Source organism: Orcinus orca, chromosome 5 (assembly GCF_937001465.1).
Source record: "Orcinus orca chromosome 5, mOrcOrc1.1, whole genome shotgun sequence".
Classification (NCBI taxonomy): Eukaryota; Metazoa; Chordata; class Mammalia; order Artiodactyla; family Delphinidae; genus Orcinus; species Orcinus orca.
Genome location: NC_064563.1, coordinates 147,483,329 through 147,500,771, shown reverse-complemented (window position 1 = coordinate 147,500,771; position 17,443 = coordinate 147,483,329). Strand labels below are relative to the sequence as shown.

The 17,443-nt window shown below is 64.2% G+C and overlaps 1 protein-coding gene and 1 long non-coding RNA gene across 12 annotated transcripts; one reads left to right on the top strand and one right to left on the bottom strand.

Moving 5' to 3' along the window:
• Positions 1-302: 302 nt before the first annotated feature.
• On the top strand, positions 303-11,741 carry CFAP410 (cilia and flagella associated protein 410). 11 transcript variants are annotated; one of them, XM_049709839.1, is made up of 7 exons: positions 303-745; positions 2,196-2,214; positions 3,586-3,632; positions 6,207-6,436; positions 7,217-7,580; positions 8,306-8,496; positions 9,831-10,977. In XM_049709839.1, exons 1-7 carry the CDS (start codon positions 669-671, stop codon positions 9,848-9,850), a joined length of 948 nt encoding a protein of 315 aa, XP_049565796.1. In that variant the 5' UTR covers positions 303-668; the 3' UTR covers positions 9,851-10,977. The 11 variants fall into 11 exon arrangements, with proteins under 11 accessions (XP_049565796.1, XP_049565795.1, XP_049565794.1 ...); XM_049709838.1 differs by having other exon boundaries at positions 304-745; positions 8,406-8,496; XM_049709837.1 differs by having other exon boundaries at positions 310-745; positions 8,403-8,496.
• On the bottom strand, positions 970-3,978 carry LOC125964409 (uncharacterized). The gene is made up of 3 exons (XR_007477403.1): positions 1,421-3,978; positions 1,170-1,277; positions 970-1,071 (listed from the first exon to the last, which is right to left on the bottom strand). It is a non-coding gene; the product is annotated as an uncharacterized LOC125964409 (long non-coding RNA).
• Positions 11,742-17,443: the final 5,702 nt, after the last annotated feature.

Here is a 17,443-nt window from a genome sequence, read left to right as displayed (position 1 = left end):
GGATTTGGGACTGGGGGCGGGGACTGGGGCCCGGGGTTGGGGTTCGGGGCGGGGGCGGGGGCTGTGGCCAGGGGATGGGGTTCGGGATTTGGGACTGGGGGCGGGGACTGGGGCCCGGGGTTGGGGTTCGGGGCGGGGGCGGGGGCTGTGGCCAGGGGATGGGGTTCGGGATTTGGGACTCGGGGCGGGGACTGGGGCCCGGGGTTGGTGTCCATGGTTCGGGGATCGGGGAGGGGGCTGGGGGCCGGGGGTTGGGATTCGGGACCCGACCGGCGTCCCGCGTCTGGCCGCAGTCTCCAACCTTGTCGCCTCAGAATCGCGCCAGAGTCGCGCCAGAATCGCGTCAGAGCCGGGGGGGGGGGTGGCGGGTAGAGGTGTCCCCCACAATGCGCATGCGCAGAACCGGGCGCGCGGCGCCAGGGACAGAGTGGAGCCGGCGAGGCGGAGCCAATGTGCGGCGGAACCAATGCGCGGAGCAGAGGCTCTGGCGGCCCCACTGCGCTCGCGCCGGCTCGCCCCCTCGCTGCCGGCCAATGGGCTCTCAGCACCCGCCCCTGACAACGCGGGCCCCGCCCCTTGGAGAAGCCCCGCGGCCTGGCGGACTGCCTCAGTGGCAGCTGGCGGTTTGAGAGCGGGGCCGGGTTGAGGCCTTCGGGCTGCCCGCCGTCATGAAGCTGACGCGGAAGATGGTCCTGTCCCGGGCCAAGGCCTCGGAGCTGCACAGCGTGCGGAAGCTCAACTGCTGGTGAGGCCCAGGGGCCGGGGGCCGTCCCCGCGTGTCCTGCCCGCTGCCCGGCAACCCCTCCCCGGGACCCCCTCCCTGGGACAGGGGCTGGGAAGAGCCGTCTAGGAATGGAGACCCCTGCCCAGCACCTCGGCCCTGGAGCGGGGACCCCAGCCCGCCCCCTCTGCTCTGGGGGCGGGACCGAGAAGGGCCTGCGGAGGATGCAGAGGGGTTCAGGATGGAGGGGGGGCACCTCTGGCCTCACCTTCCTGGCCCCTGTCCAGGCTGGTGTGCCCGGTCCCAGGGGCTCACAGCCTCTGGGAGGTGATGCCATAAGCTCAGGGGGCCTTTGGGGAAAGGTCGTTTCAGAATTTTCACTCCTGAGCAGTGGTATTTCACACACAGCTCCAAAGCAGCCCTCCTTGCTGGAAACGGTTGGAATTACCTTGAAGACTGTTCTTGGACTTCTAGGTAGTTTTAGTGGGCAGACGTTTCCCTCTGTGGACAGGTCTCATTTCTGACATTGCCAGCCAGTCCCTGGGAGCCAGGCCTGCTGATAAGGTGGGAGATCAAGGTGATTGACACCCTTGCTTGGGGAACGAAAGGAAACTGAGACTCTAAAGTGCTGCTTCAGTAAACATTTTTGTAATTGAGCTCCGGGGGGGTACGGAGAGGGGTTGTCCCCAGGGGACTTACTGTCCGGGAGGTGACAGGAAGAGATACAGGTGCAGGCTCAAAGGCAGGGCGGCCAGGCCTAGCTGAGCCGAGGAAGGACCAGAAGTACTTCTGAAACTCCGGAAAGGTCCGCACACGTTCACAGGGGGTTCAGAGCACGGCTCCACGCGCCCTGTACACTGGACAGTTCAGGTGGCGCTCAGCCAGAAGTAGAGCGTCCTCCCACTGGTGTCGGGCAGACTGGCTGCAGTGAGCTCTGCCTGTTCATTAAAAGCCTTTCTCTTTGCGCTGCACATCTGGTATTTTGGCCACGGCATCCCTGTCATTGTTTTCAATAATACGTGCCTTTGTTCTGCATGGGGCGGTCATTCTTCCCCTAAGCAGGGAGGCACAACAGCCCTATTCCAGGCTTTCTGAAGTGTGTTTCATAAGTCTCATGTTTAGCCTTTGAACTTGGCCCTTACAAAGACTCCCTTGTTTATGCACATTAGTGAGGGAATTACCCCTCAGTGCAGCAGCCTTGAGAATGAGTACCTCTTGGTGTCCTTCAAATGGGGCAACCTCTGCCGTGCCTTAGTCTGCGAAGGAGCCTGCCAGTATCAAATAGTTTTGTCCAAAATCAACCAGGAAACGATTTTTGGCACCTTTGTCAGTTATCTGGGAAAGATTTCTTTTACTTTATCGTTAAAATCACAGACTCTTGAAATCTGTAGACGTTTGTCATTAATTTTCGTTTTTAATGTTTTAAATTCAACTTTAACAAAATAAAGGTGCGCATGTCTTTTTCTCTCCCCAGGGGCAGCCGCCTCACTGATGTAAGTATCATGCTGATTGTCTCCAGACAATTCCTGGTCCCCAGGAGGCTGGTTAAATTGACAGACGGCTCCCATTCGGTCCAGGCGACCGACCAGTACTTTGTTCCTTGAGCAGTTCTTGTAAGGCAGAACCACTCATGAAAAAAAAGTTCTACAGGACCCAAGTGCACTGTGGTGTTCCTGCACCCATTCCCCTGCAGGTGAAAGGCAGGCCTCACGGAGGAGCGGGCAGGTCCAGGGCACAGACCTGCTCCCACCTGGGGAAGAGCCCCAGGGGCTTGGGTGGTTGGCTTGAGGGAGCAGTGCACTCAGCCAGAGGTTCCTCGTATAGGTTCCTGGACTTCACGTCCCCGAGGAGCCCCTTCACTTCAGCTCCTCCCCTTGGTCAGATCCAGCTTCACCCCGACTCCCATGGCAGGAAGAGATGGGGCCTGGGTGGGGGCAGAGCACGGAGCTGGGCCGCTGGGCTGAGCTGTATGTCCATGAATAGATTTCTGCCCCCGCCCGCCCGTTTCTGGGATGAATGTCTCCAGCTCGCACAGAGTGTGGGTGCTAGTCAGCGGGTTCTTACTGACTTCCGTTTTGTACCTTGAACTGTACCTTTTCTGAGAAACAAAGTTGGAGATGCTGTCAGGGCTGCCCAGAAGAGCCAGTTCCGCCTCATTCTGCGGCCGAAGTGCTGCCTATTCAGCAACAAAAACAAACGAAGCCAAACACCACTGTCACAGAGAACAGATCCACCGCAGATGTGAAGCATTCTGACCAGACTGTGCGCTTGTTGACGGAGGGACCCCGTCTGGCCCGTGCGTGGGGTCTGGCAGGCACACAGATATTTGCAGCTTCACCGTTAATCAGCCTCACGGGTCAGGGAGCCTGCGTGGTCCATCCTGAGCCCCGCTGCTCTCTTCCACTCACTCAGTGTTAAGATGGTCTGAGATCCAGTTTCAAGCCTGTCTCCCTATCGGCACAGCTCTGTTGGCCAGAAGCGGCTTCTGTCCTTTCCCTGGATGTCAGGGGCAGCAAGAAGAAAGGTCCTCTGTCCATTCAGCTCCCCTTACTGGTGTCCTTTGAGGGCATCTAAAATTAGGAATGCTCCGTCTCGAGGACTGGCAGCATTTGGTAGTAAAGATGCTGTTTAAAGTCGTGGAGAGGGTGCCCGTTTCTCCATCAGGTAGAGGGGACGTCTGGGCTGCAGAGGGGAGCGGGATGCAGAGCCCTGCGTGCTCCTGGGGCGAGGGAGGCTCCTCTGCTTAGGCCCTTGGCGTGGGGTAGACTGCAGCTCCAACTTGGTTCTCTTGGCTGCTGGAGAGGGGTGACGCCACAGGGCCAGTGCCAGCGACTTTTGCAAAATCACATTCTTTTCCTTCCTAGATCTCCATATGCCGGGAAATGCCCAGCCTGGAAGTGATCACCCTCAGGTAGTAAATGCCGGCCCGCCCCACTCTTAAGTCACCGGGGCTGGAAGAGGAGGAGAATGTTCAGATCCCTCCTGCAGGCCCTTAGATAACCTGAAAATTCCCAACCAAGGTGTGGGAGGGCCACTGCTGCAGGCCAGGCCTAGGCAGCACGAGGCCCTGGCTGCTCTGCAGCTCCGCCCCCCTTCCTGGAGGGCACCGGGCCTCCCCCTGAGCTCGCCCTGCCCATCCTGGGGTCAGTGGGTGCCGCCCTCCTAGTGGTGAGCATCTGCCCCAGGGTGACCACGTCTGCGCCAGCGCGCCAGCCTCTCCTGCCCTCCTGGTTCCATCACTGCCTGGAGCTCTGCCAGCTTCCCTGCATCACACGATCTGTCCTTGGTAATAGCTGACCTCTTCCAGAATCATTAGCGGTTTAACAAAGGAAACCTTGAAAGAACCAAATACTGTCCTTGGGGCTTCAGGCGCCTGGGGAGTTTGCAGGGTCAGGCGGAGGAAGGAACGCCCTCCAGCCCTGAGCTCTGTCCTGTCTGCTCTGGGCCCGGGAGGGAGCTGACCCTGCCAGATGCCGGGGTGGGTGCTTTCTGCAGGTCCCCACACCTAAAACCTCAGGGAGATTTAAGCCCTGTAAGGAAGGCAGACCCCCTGTTTGGCAGCTCAGAGGTCGCAGGACTCGCCCTGCATGTGGGGTCGTAGGCCCTCGGTCCCGTGCAGATCCCGTCACTTACCTTCCTCATCACACAGCCAGCCATCCTGTTTGCCCCTCCCCAGCCCTCTGCTCGGCCTCCTTTGCACCTTCCGAGGTCACCTGGTGGGTGCCGTGCCGCCCACCTTGTGCTCACGTACCCCCAGTCCCGACCCGACAGGCTCAGGCCGGCACCTTCTTGCAGGACGAAGGAATGAATGAAGGAGTGGGCCCAGGACCGGTCTCCCGCCCGGGGCCCAGCTCGGGCCTGTGTGCCTTGGCTTCCCTGGCTGCAAGGCCCGTGGGACGGGGGTGAAGGCAGCAGCGGCCCTGGGGTGGGGTGGGGTGGAGGCAGGAGGAGCACGTGCAGTGGGGCACGTGGGGCGCCAGCCGTCCACTGTTACTCACCTGGTACGATTATCAGTGGAGCTGGGATTTGAGCCCATGCCCCAGAAGGCCCTACCTGACAAACAAGTGTTTACTTTCATTACCCAAAAGTAGCAGGAAACTTGCAGCGGGCTGCGGACTTAACCTCGTCGCTGCCGAGCGCTGTCTGAGGAATCTGGGGCAAGTTGCCGGGCCTCCCTCGTCGTGCAGCAGGGGTTCTCACCCCCGCGGCCGGGGGAGGACAGTGCCCAGGGCTGTCGCCGGGCTGTCTGGCCGCTTGAGCTGGCGGGACCCCCGCCGTGTGGGGGCTGCTGCTTGGATGCGGGTCGGCCGTCCTGTGAGATGAGTGCGTTTGGCTTTGGTCTCGGTGCCCACGGGCAGGAAGGCTTAGTCCATTCTGGCTGCTCTAGTGGGATTTTACAGACATTGATTCCTCGCAGCTCTGAGGCCACAAGCCCGAGGTCAGGGTCTAGTGAGGGGCTGCCTCTTGGCTCACACCTGGCAGAAGGGCGGAGAGCTCTGTGGGGTCCCTTTTATAAGGGCACTGACCCCGCTCACGGGGGCCCCACCTCCTAACACCACTGCACTGGGGGTCAGGATCCCAGCATCTGAATCTGGGGGACACGTTCGGTCTGTAGCAGCGGTAGCCTTGGTGGGCGAGGAGGGGCTCCAGGCCGCTGCAGGTTGAAGTTCTCGCTTCACCCCGTGGCCTGCGCAGCTTCCCTGATGTGAGGATCCCAAAGCCTGTGTTTGCTCGTGGTGAGACGGTGTCAGCCTCATCCCGGCTGCCGGGCGAGGTGGTGCTGAGCACACCAGCAACCACGTTGACAAGTGAGTGTCGGGTGGGGCAGCAGCGGCCCTAAGGCAGGAGTTGGGACAGCCTGCCCGGCACAAATGCGGCGTCCAGCACAGGGTGGTCTAGACCGGTCTGGCACGTCGGGCAGGGTCCCCTGCGGCCTGGGGCTCAGGGCGTGAGGTTGCCGGCTGCCCCCCTCGGGCTCAGCCGGCTGGTCCGACTGGGTGTGCAGGGAGTGATCCCGTCCCGTCAGCTCAAGCCTGTAGGTCTCTGCCGGGCGCCTGGCTGCTGTCCTGTCTCTGGGTCACTCATCATTTAAACCCGTGGCTGTTTCTTTGGTGAACCTGGGTTTGGAAGTTCAGTGCTCGGTTCTCGGTCACATGGGTTTTCCTGGCCACTGCCAGCTCTGGGCTTGGTGTGTCCCGGGGAGGCCGCAGTCTCCTGTCCTGTAAGGGGGCTGAGACCTCCTACCCCCAAGGTTGACTCCTCGCGGCCTCAACAGAGCCGGGGCTGCCGCTCCCACCTTCAGCTGGAGGAGCTTCCCCCGCCCCCAGGGCTTTCTCCTGGGCCCGGGCCCTCCCTTGCACTTGACTGGCCACAGCCGGGTCTGACCTACTTCTAAGGCGAGGGCAGGTGGGCACTGGACCAGCAGTGCTCTCGTCTCCGTGGGGCGGGGGTGCCCCGGCGGGCACTGACGGCCATCTCCCTGCAGCGTCAACAGCATCTCCACCCTGGAGCCCGTGAGCCGCTGCCGGCAGCTGAGCGAGCTCTACCTGCGGAAGAACTGCATCTCCAGCCTGGCGGAGCTCTTCTACCTGAAGGGCCTCCCGTGCCTGCGTGTGCTGTGGCTGGCGGAGAACCCCTGCTGCGGCGCCTGCCCTCACCTCTACCGCATGACCGTCCTGCGCAACCTGCCTCACCTGCAGAAGCTGGACAACCAGGGTAGGTGCCCGCGGGCCGGGTCGCACGCGGGCAGGCTCCACCCCTCCCCTCTCGCAGGTGCCGGGGAGGCCGGCCTCCTCGGGGTGCCCCAGGTTGTGCCGTCTGCCGCCCGGTGCGGCCCCTCGCGGAGTGCAGGAGCTCAGCTGAACCCGCACCGTTGTTTCTCGGTCCCGCCGTCGAAGCGCTGAGCTGCTGCTTCTCCTTTTTATGCTGCTAAGTACCCTCTGCTCCAAATGCTCACCCGCCTGCCCCGGGAGCGCGTGACGGTCTGGGTGGCCGGGCAGCGTCACTGCTGGTCGACAGGGTCCCAAGGTGGTGATGCCAGCAGGTGAGGGTGCTCCATCGGTCCTTGACCCCTCCCACCCCGGGTTGCCCTGCTGTTGGAGGGGTGGGGTGGGGGTTTGGGGGGCGCCTTCCTGCCGTTTCAACCCGCATCTCCTCCATCACGCACGAGGCGACGTGTGTGGGCCTTTCCTGCTCCTGCCTCTGGGGTTCCAGCTCGTGTCCAGGGCCAGGCCTTTTTCCTGTGAATCCCCTGGCGTTCTCTGTGCTGGTTCCTGACCCTTATGTGCACGATTATTTTCTCCTAGATGAATGACTTTAATATAAATAAGCTTCAGATAAACTGTCATGTGTGAGTGAAATAGAAGAAATATAGTGTGGTCTATTCCTTTTAAAAACCTGTCTTAGTTTAGGGTTTTTTATGAGTATCTATCTGCTTTTGGCAAATGCTGAAATTCAGATTCACAAGCAATCATTGGCCATCTGTCGTTTCTCCAGCACCTCCAGGGCGGGATGCAATGGTGGGGGGCCCAGCCCTGCTGCCGGGTGCTGGCCGTCGGGGTGGACAGTCAGCCGCCTCATCCCCGAAGCAGACCGTGCTGAGCGCCGAGGGGACAGCGGGGCCACGGCTCGCGGGGCTTGCTTGCGGTGAGGCCACTGATGCTTTCGCCCCCTCCCCCTCCCCCTCCCAAGCTGTGACGGAGGAGGAGGTGTCCCGAGCGCTGGTGGAGGGAGAGGAGGTCACGGCCCCCAGCAGACAGCACTCAGGGAATGGCCCGCCCGAGCTGTCCTACACCCTGAGCGCCGAGGACGCCGCCGCTGAGATGCCACGGGACCCGCTGAGCCTCGGCGAGGAGAGCAGGTGTGGCCCGTGGGCCTGCCCGGTCCTCCCGCGCGCGGCTGCGCCTCTGGGGCTGGATGGGGGTGTGGGTGTTTGTTTCTGGGCTGGCTCTCAGGGGCCCCCAGCCTGGGGTCAGCCACGTGGCCAGGAGAAGGCCCAGGGCAGGGAGCTCGTGCGAGTGTGGGACCAGCCCTCCGCAGGGAGTGGTGGACTCAGGGCGGTGGGCTGGTGGGCGCGCAGGGCCCCCTGGGCAGGAGGGAAGCCTCGTGGCCATGGCCGTGGCCGGCCGAGCCTCTGTGTGGCCTCAGGAGCCCCGGGGACGGCGGGGCATGTGGGCTGAGGGAGGGCCCTCCCTCCCTGACCCACAGGGCACCTCAATTGAATGATTGTCACAGACGTTTGTGGGCAGAAACTGGACTTGGGGAACGTGGTGGAGACCACTGTTCACAGCGGGGCCCAGGCCGGGCGTCCACTTACAGATGCGGCCCACGCGCCTTGCTGCCCCGCGGCGGGAGGGGGAGGGCACGTGGCCGGGGCTCGTGCAGCATTTGTGCTAGTGCCCCACCCCCGGCCCCGGGGGGAGCGCCAGGAGCAGGGAGGTGACCCCAGGGGTCAGAGAAGTAGAGCTGCCCCGGCCCCCCCGTCCACTGCTCCTGTCCCCCCAGAAGCGGAGTCCTGCAGTGGGGCTTTCCCTGCGGACGGGGTGGGGTCCACTTTTAGGAGGCTCTTCCTCGCTGTCCCCCGAGGCGCCAGACCCACAGATGTTGTGTGAACAGTGCGGGCGGGGCTCCGCGCCCCTCGGGCCTCACGCCCCGCTGTCCTCCCCCCGCCCGCCCCCGCCAGCGGCACCCAGGGGCAGCTCGGCCTGAAGCGCCCTTCCCGGGACCCGTTTCCTTCCTTCTCGCAGAAGGCGGCCACAAGCAGTCGCAAGAACAGGGTGAGTGTGACGGAGGCTGCTCTGGCCGGAAGAGGCCCCGGAATGTGGAGATTGGGGGCTGGGGGGCGGGGGGCAGGGGCTGGAGACACCACAGGGACGCGCGAAGCCAGGCCCTAGAGGGCGGGAAGCCGACCACCCGGGTCCAGTGTCTGTGTCTCCATCTAAGCTGGTTGGGCGGGGCAGACGGAGGAGGGGGCGCCTGAGTGCACAGCGGTGGGCCCCCCCGCGCCTGGGGCTGTGCCGAGGGTGGTCTGGGGGCGGGAAGGTTGCTGCCTGGGGAGAGGCCTCGCGCCTGCGGTTAGAAGCAGGGCCCCTCCTGGCCAGGGCGGTGGCGGTGTCCCTGTGCAGTGACCAGGCGGCGGGCCCCACGGCCTCACAGGCACCCCTGTAAGTGCAGTGACCAGGCAGCAGCCCCCACGGCCCCACAGGCATCCCTGTAAGTGCAGTGACCAGGCGGCGGGCCCCACAGGCATCCCTGTAAGTGCAGTGACCAGGCGGCAGCCCCCGGCCCCACAGGCACCCCTGTAAGTGCAGTGACCAGGCGGCAGGCCCCCAGCCCCACGGGCACCCCTGTAAGTGCAGTGACCAGGCGGCAGGCCCCACGGCCCCACGGGCACCCCTGTAAGTGCAGTGACCAGGCGGCAGGCCCCACGGCCCCACGGGCACCCCTGTAAGTGCAGTGACCAGGCGGCAGGCCCCACGGCCCCACGGGCACCCCTGTAAGTGCAGTGACCAGGCGGCGGGCCCCACGGTCCCACAGGCACCCCTGTAAGTGCAGTGACCAGGTGGCGGGCCCCACGGCCCCACAGGCACCCCTGTAAGTGCAGTGACCAGGCGGCAGCCCCACGGCCCCACAGGCACCCCTGTAAGTGCAGTGACCAGGCGGCAGGCCCCACAGGCACCCCTGTAAGTGCAGTGACCAGGCGGCGGGCCCCGCGGCCCCACAGGCACCCCTGTAAGTGCAGTGACCAGGCGGCAGGCCCCACAGGCACCCCTGTAAGTGCAGTGACCAGGCGGCAGCCCCACGGCCCCACAGGCATCCCTGTAAGTGCAGTGACCAGGCAGCGGGCCCCACGGCCCCACAGGCACCCCTGATGGACCACAGCTTGTTGGCTGAGCGATAAGTAGGCCGTGTGGGCAGCTGAGTGACATCAGCGAGGACCCGGGTCCCTCCAAGTCCTCTTGTGTCACTCTGGCCTGTGCTTGGGCTCGTCCCGCGCTCACAGGGATGTCCTGCTCCAGGCTCGCGACTGGCAGAAGGGTGGGGCTGTTTCTTGCCGTGTGTCCTCTCACCAGTGCAGCATCTTCCCCACGTGCCCCCTGCCCCCCAGCAGGCTCGCTGTCGGTTCCCTGAGCCGGTCGTTGGCAGAGGAATGGGTCAGCAGTCAGCTCAGCCCAGAGGGGACCTCGCCACCGGCTTACGTGGGAAGGGGAGCTGTCTGAACCAGGGTCTGTGGGGAGGCCCGTGACCCCTCAGCACCTGCTCCAGCCCCTGGCTCGGCCTGACCAGAGCTGTCAGGCGCTGTGACCTCCCTGTGGCATCGTGAAGAGGGGCACCACAGTCCGAGCGGGGCTGCCCGAAGCCACGGGCTGGGCCTCTCTCATTCATGCAGTGGCCACTTGAAATGCATGCAGAGCTCACAGGAGGTACAGAAGTGGGTGGACTGAGGCCCCGCCCTTGGAAGTACCAGCCCCCAGGGCTGTGGACAGATGTGGCCGCAGGCTGAAGGCCGACCTAGGCAGCAGTCGCCCCCGCCCTGCCCCACCCCGGCAGGTCACTGTCCCCTCGTGGCAACACTCTCCTCAGTGAGGTGGCCGCGTGGGGCAGCTCAGGGTCCCTGCACACACTTCCCACATGTTTTGGGAGGAGCCCGAGGCATGTACCGTCCCCAGTGGCAGGTCTGCCCAGCAGGTGGGCTAAGGCCTGAAGCTCCCCGCACCCTCACTCCCACTCCAGGGCCTCTGCGGCGCAGAGTGGACCAGAGATTGAAGACACTGGTTCAGCTCCGCACCTGCCCTAAATGCAAACGAAAGACCATCAAACCTGCTCAAACAGGACACCTGCTCTGAAAGCAGAGAAGAGAAGGGGCCTGGCTCTGCCACCGAGGGTCCCGGCCAGGCTGGGTGTCCCTGTGGGCATGAAGCCCCCCACAAGCCTCTGAGTGCAAGGTGCCGGTGGCCAGGAAGACCTGGGGACACGGGGGAGGGCTGGTGAGATTTGAGGGCAGCAGGAGTCTTGGGGCGTTGCAGAGCCAGGGATCGGCACCCCAGGCGTGAGCCCCTGAGCCACGTCCTCACGTGTCCACATGGGCCACACGCTCTGGCTTGCGGCTGTGCCTCAGCTCATCCCACAAGACGGATCGGCTCAAGTAGCCGCCTGTGCAAAATCCTTCCAGAATTTTCCTAGTAGAAATGGCAATGTTTCCCTGCTCAAATGCAGATGGAGACCAGGTGTAGCCATGTGGACACGGGTGCATCACACACTAAGCGCGTGTGCATTTGAGTGCGTGTTGCCGAGAGCCTGCGGCAGGCCTCTGCTCCTTTGCCGCCCAGCCTCTCTGGGCCTCAGGGCTGTGAACAGGAGGTAAGTCAGTTTGTAGGAAGTCCCCGCCGGCGGTGAGTGCCACACCCGTGCCACGACTGTGGCTTCCGTCTGCCGGAGTCTCCACCTGTTGCCTGCAGGGCCGCCCTCCTGCAGGCTATGCTCCCGCGATGTGCGCATGTGTCGCGGTGTGGGCGGCCCAGCCTCGCAGGCGCGATGCTCACCCAGTGACTCTCTGTGCCCGCAGAACAACGTCCTGACCGCCGTCCTCCTGCTGCTGCGGGAACTAGACAGCGAGGGGCTGGAGGCCGTCCACCAGCGCGTGGTCAGCCGGCTCCAGGCCCTGCAGAAGCAGGAGGCCATGGAGTGACTGTCAGCGGGGACCCCGAGCTGAAGTCCGGCGTCTTCCCGAACACCTGGGAGCGTGGGGGTCACAGCTGCGGCCTCTGCTCGACCCCAGGCTGAGCCTCGGCGCACAGGGCTGCGTCCTTAGGAAGCCTCGCCCACCCAGGAAAGCCGAGCTTTCGCTGTGGATGGGCACCCAGGGCAGGAGGGGCTGGCTGGGCAGACCTGCCCCTGTGCCCTCTGCTGTGAGGGGCCGTAGCCAGATGCCCTCCTGTATGGCAGGGCCACCTCGACTTGCCTCTTCCTGAAGGTGGGCTTTGCAGCCATCCTCCCTAATAAATATTTTTCCAAAGTCTGACCTGGAAGCAGATGTTTCCTGAATGACAGGCACGGCCTTGACATTCTTGTTAAAGGTAAGGGCAGTCGCTCGCGCATGTTTTCTCAGCCAGTTGTCTGACGCTGTCATGGGATGGATTTCTGTTGACCATAGAAGACTTCCAGAACAGTGGCAACCTTAGGGGTGGGCTGCCTGCCGCCTCCAGGGACGTTTTGTCTGCAGGGCACTGTGTCCCTTCTTGAGAGCCCCGCACGACACACAGGGTCTGTGCTGCCCGAGTGAGAAGACCTGGACAACAGGCCTGCCGCTTCTGTCCGGGGACCTGAAGCAGCCGCGTGGGAACGGACAGCCTTCTGGGAACGGCGTCTTATGTTCTCTTCCTTTGGGAAGAGTTGCAGGCCTTGCTGCGGTGACCAGGATGCGGGCGGTGACTCCACAGCCCTGGGGTCTTCCTGGTGCCCCCAGTGCAAGGGGAGGAGCGTGCTCTCCGAGCTGTTAGGGGAGGTTCCTTCTTGCTGGGCTTGAAATGACAGGGACTGGTGTCCTGTTGGGACAGGAACGTCCACGTCCCTGTGGGAGCCGAGGGTGTGTCAGGTTGCATGAGCGCCGCACAGACCCAAGGGGGACTGACCACAGCGTGTGCAAGACACCGGCCCGAAAGACCACCGGCTCCGGGAAGGTGAAGCCGCACTCGTGGTGCAACCGTCTCACGCTGGCCTCATGGGGGGCCGCGGGGAAGGCGGTGGTTCACCTTGGGGCCCCCCTGTACTTCTCAGGGCAGGGGGTGAGGTCTGGCCGCGGGAAGCGAGGACTCGCCACGCGGGGCCATCTAGGACGGGTGGCCGAGGCCTGTGCATGTGCCTTCTCTCGTGTTATGGGACGTTGGATGTCTTCAATAAAGCCCCGTCCTGGTTAGAACAAGCTGTGTGTGCTTATGTTGCATTAACACCCTCCCTCTCCTCACCCGCGAGGCACGGCTCACACCCACTTCCCCTGCCCCACGATCTGGTTCGCCTAAGTCAGGGACCCTCGACTCAGACCCCGGTCGGGGTGAGCTGCCCGCCTCAGCCCCTTGACTTTTCAGCTCCCCCCGCATCCCACCTTCGCCACCCCCTAGTCAGAGCCTCCTGTCAGCTCACCGGCTCCCACTCCCGGCCACCTGCTCCCTCGGTGCCCGTCTGAAGCCCTCGATCTGGACCGAGGACGAAGCGCATCCACCCCTGGCCTGGATCCCAGGCCGCCGGTCTTTTCGGGCACGTCATAGTCCCAGCTCTGAACTTCGCCCCAGGTAACCCTGAAGGTGGGGTTTCGGAGCAAAGCAGGTGCTGGCATTACGGCCTGTGTGTTTGTCCTGTTGGCCCCCGTTTAAGGAGGAAAGGGCTGAGACCCCAGAGGACACATCGCTCGTCTGAAACGCTGGTCAGTGCAGCCAGAGGTGGGCCAGATGCACTGTGTGCTCCCCACAGAGCTGCTGCCCAGGAACGAGGGCGGTCACTCTGCATCTCGGACCCCACCACTGGGTCACCTGCGCCAGCAGCCCCTGTGCTGCACGCAGCGTCCAACACTCGTGGCAGGACAGGCCGAGATCTGGGTCCTGAGCTGACGTGGGGCGCTGGGCCAGGCTGCAGCGCAGCCAGAGCCTCCCACGTGGAGGCGACACCCCGTCTCCCGGCCGCTGGGTGGGTGGGGACCCCGAGCGCCCCCCAGTTTGCTGAGCTGCAGACCCTCCTCCCTCAGCCCGCTCCCCCACCCCGCAGTGGGTCAGGAGGTGAGCCCCGAGTTCTGGGGAGGACACAGTGGGGGCGCCCTCTGATTGTGCTGACTGGGGGCAAGTTTCAGGAGGAGCGGGAGTGGAGAGGAGCCTTGCAGGGGCCGCTTACCCGCCCTGTCCTCGAGCCCAGGGCTGCCCTGTTTGCAGGAGGACACTGGGGCTTCCCTCTGTTGGTTATATCCTCCGGGAAGTGTTCGTGGGGCCTCTGGGATGCTTGTGGGACCCCTTGTGGGATGCTCACGGGGCCCCCGTCAAACCAGTTGGGAAATTAGACAAGAAACAAGGGCTCCTGGCTGCCAGCATCCCCTGAGGGCAGTGGTTCTCCAGGGCGCTGTGAATGGACACGGGCTCCCTTGTCTTCCCGGGGAGCCTGCGGTCCTGAGACGCCCCGCCGGGGTGTGGGAGCACCTGGGGACGCCGCGCGGGATGCCACCGTGGCGAGCATCGGATCTTCTCGGGCCGAGGAAGAGCGCTGGCCCGGCTAGGAGTGGATGCGAACAGTCGCCAGGCTGAGTGAGGCCAGCAGCGCCGCCAGTACGAGCTGTGCCTGCCCTGCGCTCCTGCGGCCGCTCAGCCAGCCAGGACGGCGTGGGCACGCGGGAGCCCGAGCTTGGTCTGTGTCCTGCTGTCGCCGACCTGAGTGTCTTCATCCCTGTTCAACACGGGGCCTGGTCCCTGGGAAGTCGGCGTCTTTCTCCTCTTGCAGGGCTGTCACTTTTTGCTATTTCTACGTAAAGGGCACAGCTGCCCGTCACAGCCTCACATGAGGGAGGGGGGTGGCCACAGCTCGTCTGAGGGGCCTGACACGTGCCCTGCCCCCTCTGCAGGGACTGGTGGGCAGGGCAGGGCTGGAAGAGACAAACCTATGAACCTTAGCCAGGCCAGGGGTGTAGCACCTGCGTAAACCCTTCCTCAGGATGACGACAAGTAGGCAAGCCAGTACGGTGTCACTGTACCGTCCCCACGTGCCCAATGGGCGGGACTGCTGACAGGTGAGCACCTCACCAGGTGAGCACTCTGACAGGTGAGCAGCCCTGACAGGTGAGCGGCCCGACTCAACCATCAGACTGAGACAAACACACTGCATGTTGCCTTGATGTCCCCTGGCCGGACTGTCCAGGGTCTGGGACAGTGTCCGAGGGCCTCCCCCACCCCCCTGCATTTAGGCCTTCAGGGGAGGCCCCTCCCACAGTCCTGTCGTGAGTGCACCTGCGCAGGAGCCTCTGGGGTGGCCTTCGACGCTCTCCAGCACCTGCCGAGCCCTGCCACCGGCAGAATTACGGAGAAGGGCTCTAGCTGAACCTGCTGCACAAGCGTCTACTTTGCTGGACGTTCTCAAAGTTCCATCACCTCCGCAAGGCTGACTCGTGGGCTGTGTTCCCCGGAAAGCTCGCAGGAATTGCAGTGTTTGCCAGGGCCTAAAATTATAGTCTCCGCCTAGTGAGACAGAATGCAAGAACGCTGAGACAGGAAAACTATGCGTTTGTGGTCACCTGCGTCCCAGAGCCTGCCTGGCATCCTCCCCGGTGGGCACCAGGCTCAGGGAGGGGGCCATGGCCTCGGGGGAGCTGCCCTCCAGGACCGTCCTGGGCCTCGGGGGTGCTGCTAGGGTTGAGAGGGGCTCAGGGTTCAAGCCCTCCCCAGCCTGCTCAGTCGGGTGGCCCTAGACCAGTGGGGCTGAGGGGGGGTTGCAGGAATCGTGGGGATCCGGCTGCTTCCCAAGGCAGGGGGGTCATCACCCCTGCTCTCCAGACCACACCCCAGTGCGCAGCGGACCCCACCCGGCCCCTCCCAGAGCCCTGTCCTGGTCTCAGGGAGCTCGAGAGTGATGCCCGGTCCCCGGCTCACCCCGTTCCTGGGCCTGCAGCACCTTCCTTCCCCAGCCATGTCCCCTGAAACGCGCCCTTGGCCTCACACCCCACCCCCATCCCGTTCTGAGAAACTGTTGCACACATGCTTTCCTGCAGTTGAGGCCCAGTCTTGTTGTCTGTGGCGGGAGGCAGGATTCTGAGGTGGCCCCAGGTCCCAGCCCCCTGGCGTGTACACCCTACCAGATCCTCACCCCCAAATGGGGGGCCAGTCGTGAACGTGATGGATATATGGCCAAGGTGAAGGGGCTGCACAGCTGCAGTTAAGGCCCCTAATCAGGTGACTCTGAGTTAACAGAAGGCAGTGTCCTGGTGGGCCTGCCCTAATCCGGTGACCTCGGCGCCCCACCTCACCCCGCTCCAGGCATCCCCGGATCAGGGATAAGGAGGCCGTGGGCCTTCCCTCCCTGAGCTCAGAGACTAGGGGCAGCGGACACCCTCCTGCTGCCGCTGGGATTCTACCAACAGGCAGCTCAGAAGGGCCGAGGTCCAGCTGAGACCAAACCCGGCCGAACAGGGAGCCCCCTCTTGCTTGGGGAGCCTAGGCGCTGGCTGAGAGGAGGAAGGGGGGCGACAGGGAGGGAGAAGCAGGGCAGGGACTGGGCCCGGACACCTTGGCCCTTCTGCAGCTGCCGCAGCCTCTGCCTGGGCCTCCCAGCTGCTGGACAGGCGGCCGGTGGCGCCGCAGACGTCCTTCCAGCCTGGCAGGCAGCCTCCTGTGTGCCCCGCGTGGGACGCCCTGGGGAGGGCTGAGTGCCCGGAAGGCAGGCGGCAGCCCTGGAGGGCGCGTCGGAGGCCAGCACGGGGCCAGGTCCTTCACGGCTGCTGAGGCATCCGCAAACAATGCACATTTCAGCCAAACCAACCCGGAAACCCTGGAAAAGTAGCCTTCCAGCGCTCCTCCCGCCTTCCCCAGGCTGGGCATTGGGCACCCTGGGAGGGCCTGGCCCCAGCACCACAGGGCTCAAGCGGAGCCAGGCGAGGGCGAGGCTGGCACTGGGCAGTGCCTGGGTCAGCGTGGCATCCTGGCTGGGGCTGGCGTGTGGTGAGGACAGAGGGGACACGGCTGCCACCAGCCAGGGTCACCCCCAAGGGAGACGCCACCCCTGAGCTCCAGCCTCCCGCTCGTGTATAGGCGCGTGTGCACACGTACATGTAGGCACATAGGTGTGCACGTGCGCGCGCGCACACACACACACACACAGGCACGCTCACATATGCACACACGCACACACGCACACATGCACACTCAGGTTTCTGGGCCCTGCAAACTTGCCCCTGGTCTTTTGAGACAGAGGCTCAGACCGCTGGGGGACTGTCCCCCCTTGGCCTGCCCCAGGGCTGGCAAAGCAGACCGGAGGGGCCCCAGCTCCAGAAATGGGCACCCAGGAGCCCCCAGGCTCTCGGCAACACAGTGAGGCTGGCGTGGGCCCCCAGCACAGGTCAGCCCAGCCAGGCCTGCGGTGCCCAGGAGTCACCGAGGCTCCCTGCCGGGGTCTGTGGGCACACGAAGGCAGCCTGAGACGCTGGGCCCCAGCCTGGGCCCGACAGGGAGACCCCCGCCCACCCGGGGACCCCCAACTTGGCCTGTGGGCCTCCCCACAAAACCTCCTGGGTCCCAGAACCTCGTCCTGACCTCTAAGGGTGCCAAGAGCAGGAGTGCAGGCAGAGCAGCCCTGGATGAAGGGCCCAGGTGACTGCAGTGGGAACACACGTGGATGGGCAACCTGTGCAGGGGTGACGGGGACCTGCAAAGCACAGACCACGAGGTCAACATCCAGTTCGTGCTCCCGAGGACCCTGGTGCCGGCGCCACTGCGGAGCGAGGGCCGCCTGCCCTCAGCCACCTGCCCCAGGATCCTCGGCTGTGCTGCTGAGACCCCAGGCTGAGTCGGGGGGAACGTTCCGGGTCAGACTTGGGCCCCAAGAACCAGGCTCAGAAGTCCTCCCAAGAAGGGGGGGGAAGCCAGGCCTGTCACCCCTCAGGACGTGGTTGGGGGGCCCAGGTCACCCCGCAGGATGGAGGGGCTCAGCTCATCACATGGACAGGGGCTGCTGGTCCTGGGATGAGGGTGCGGCCCCAGA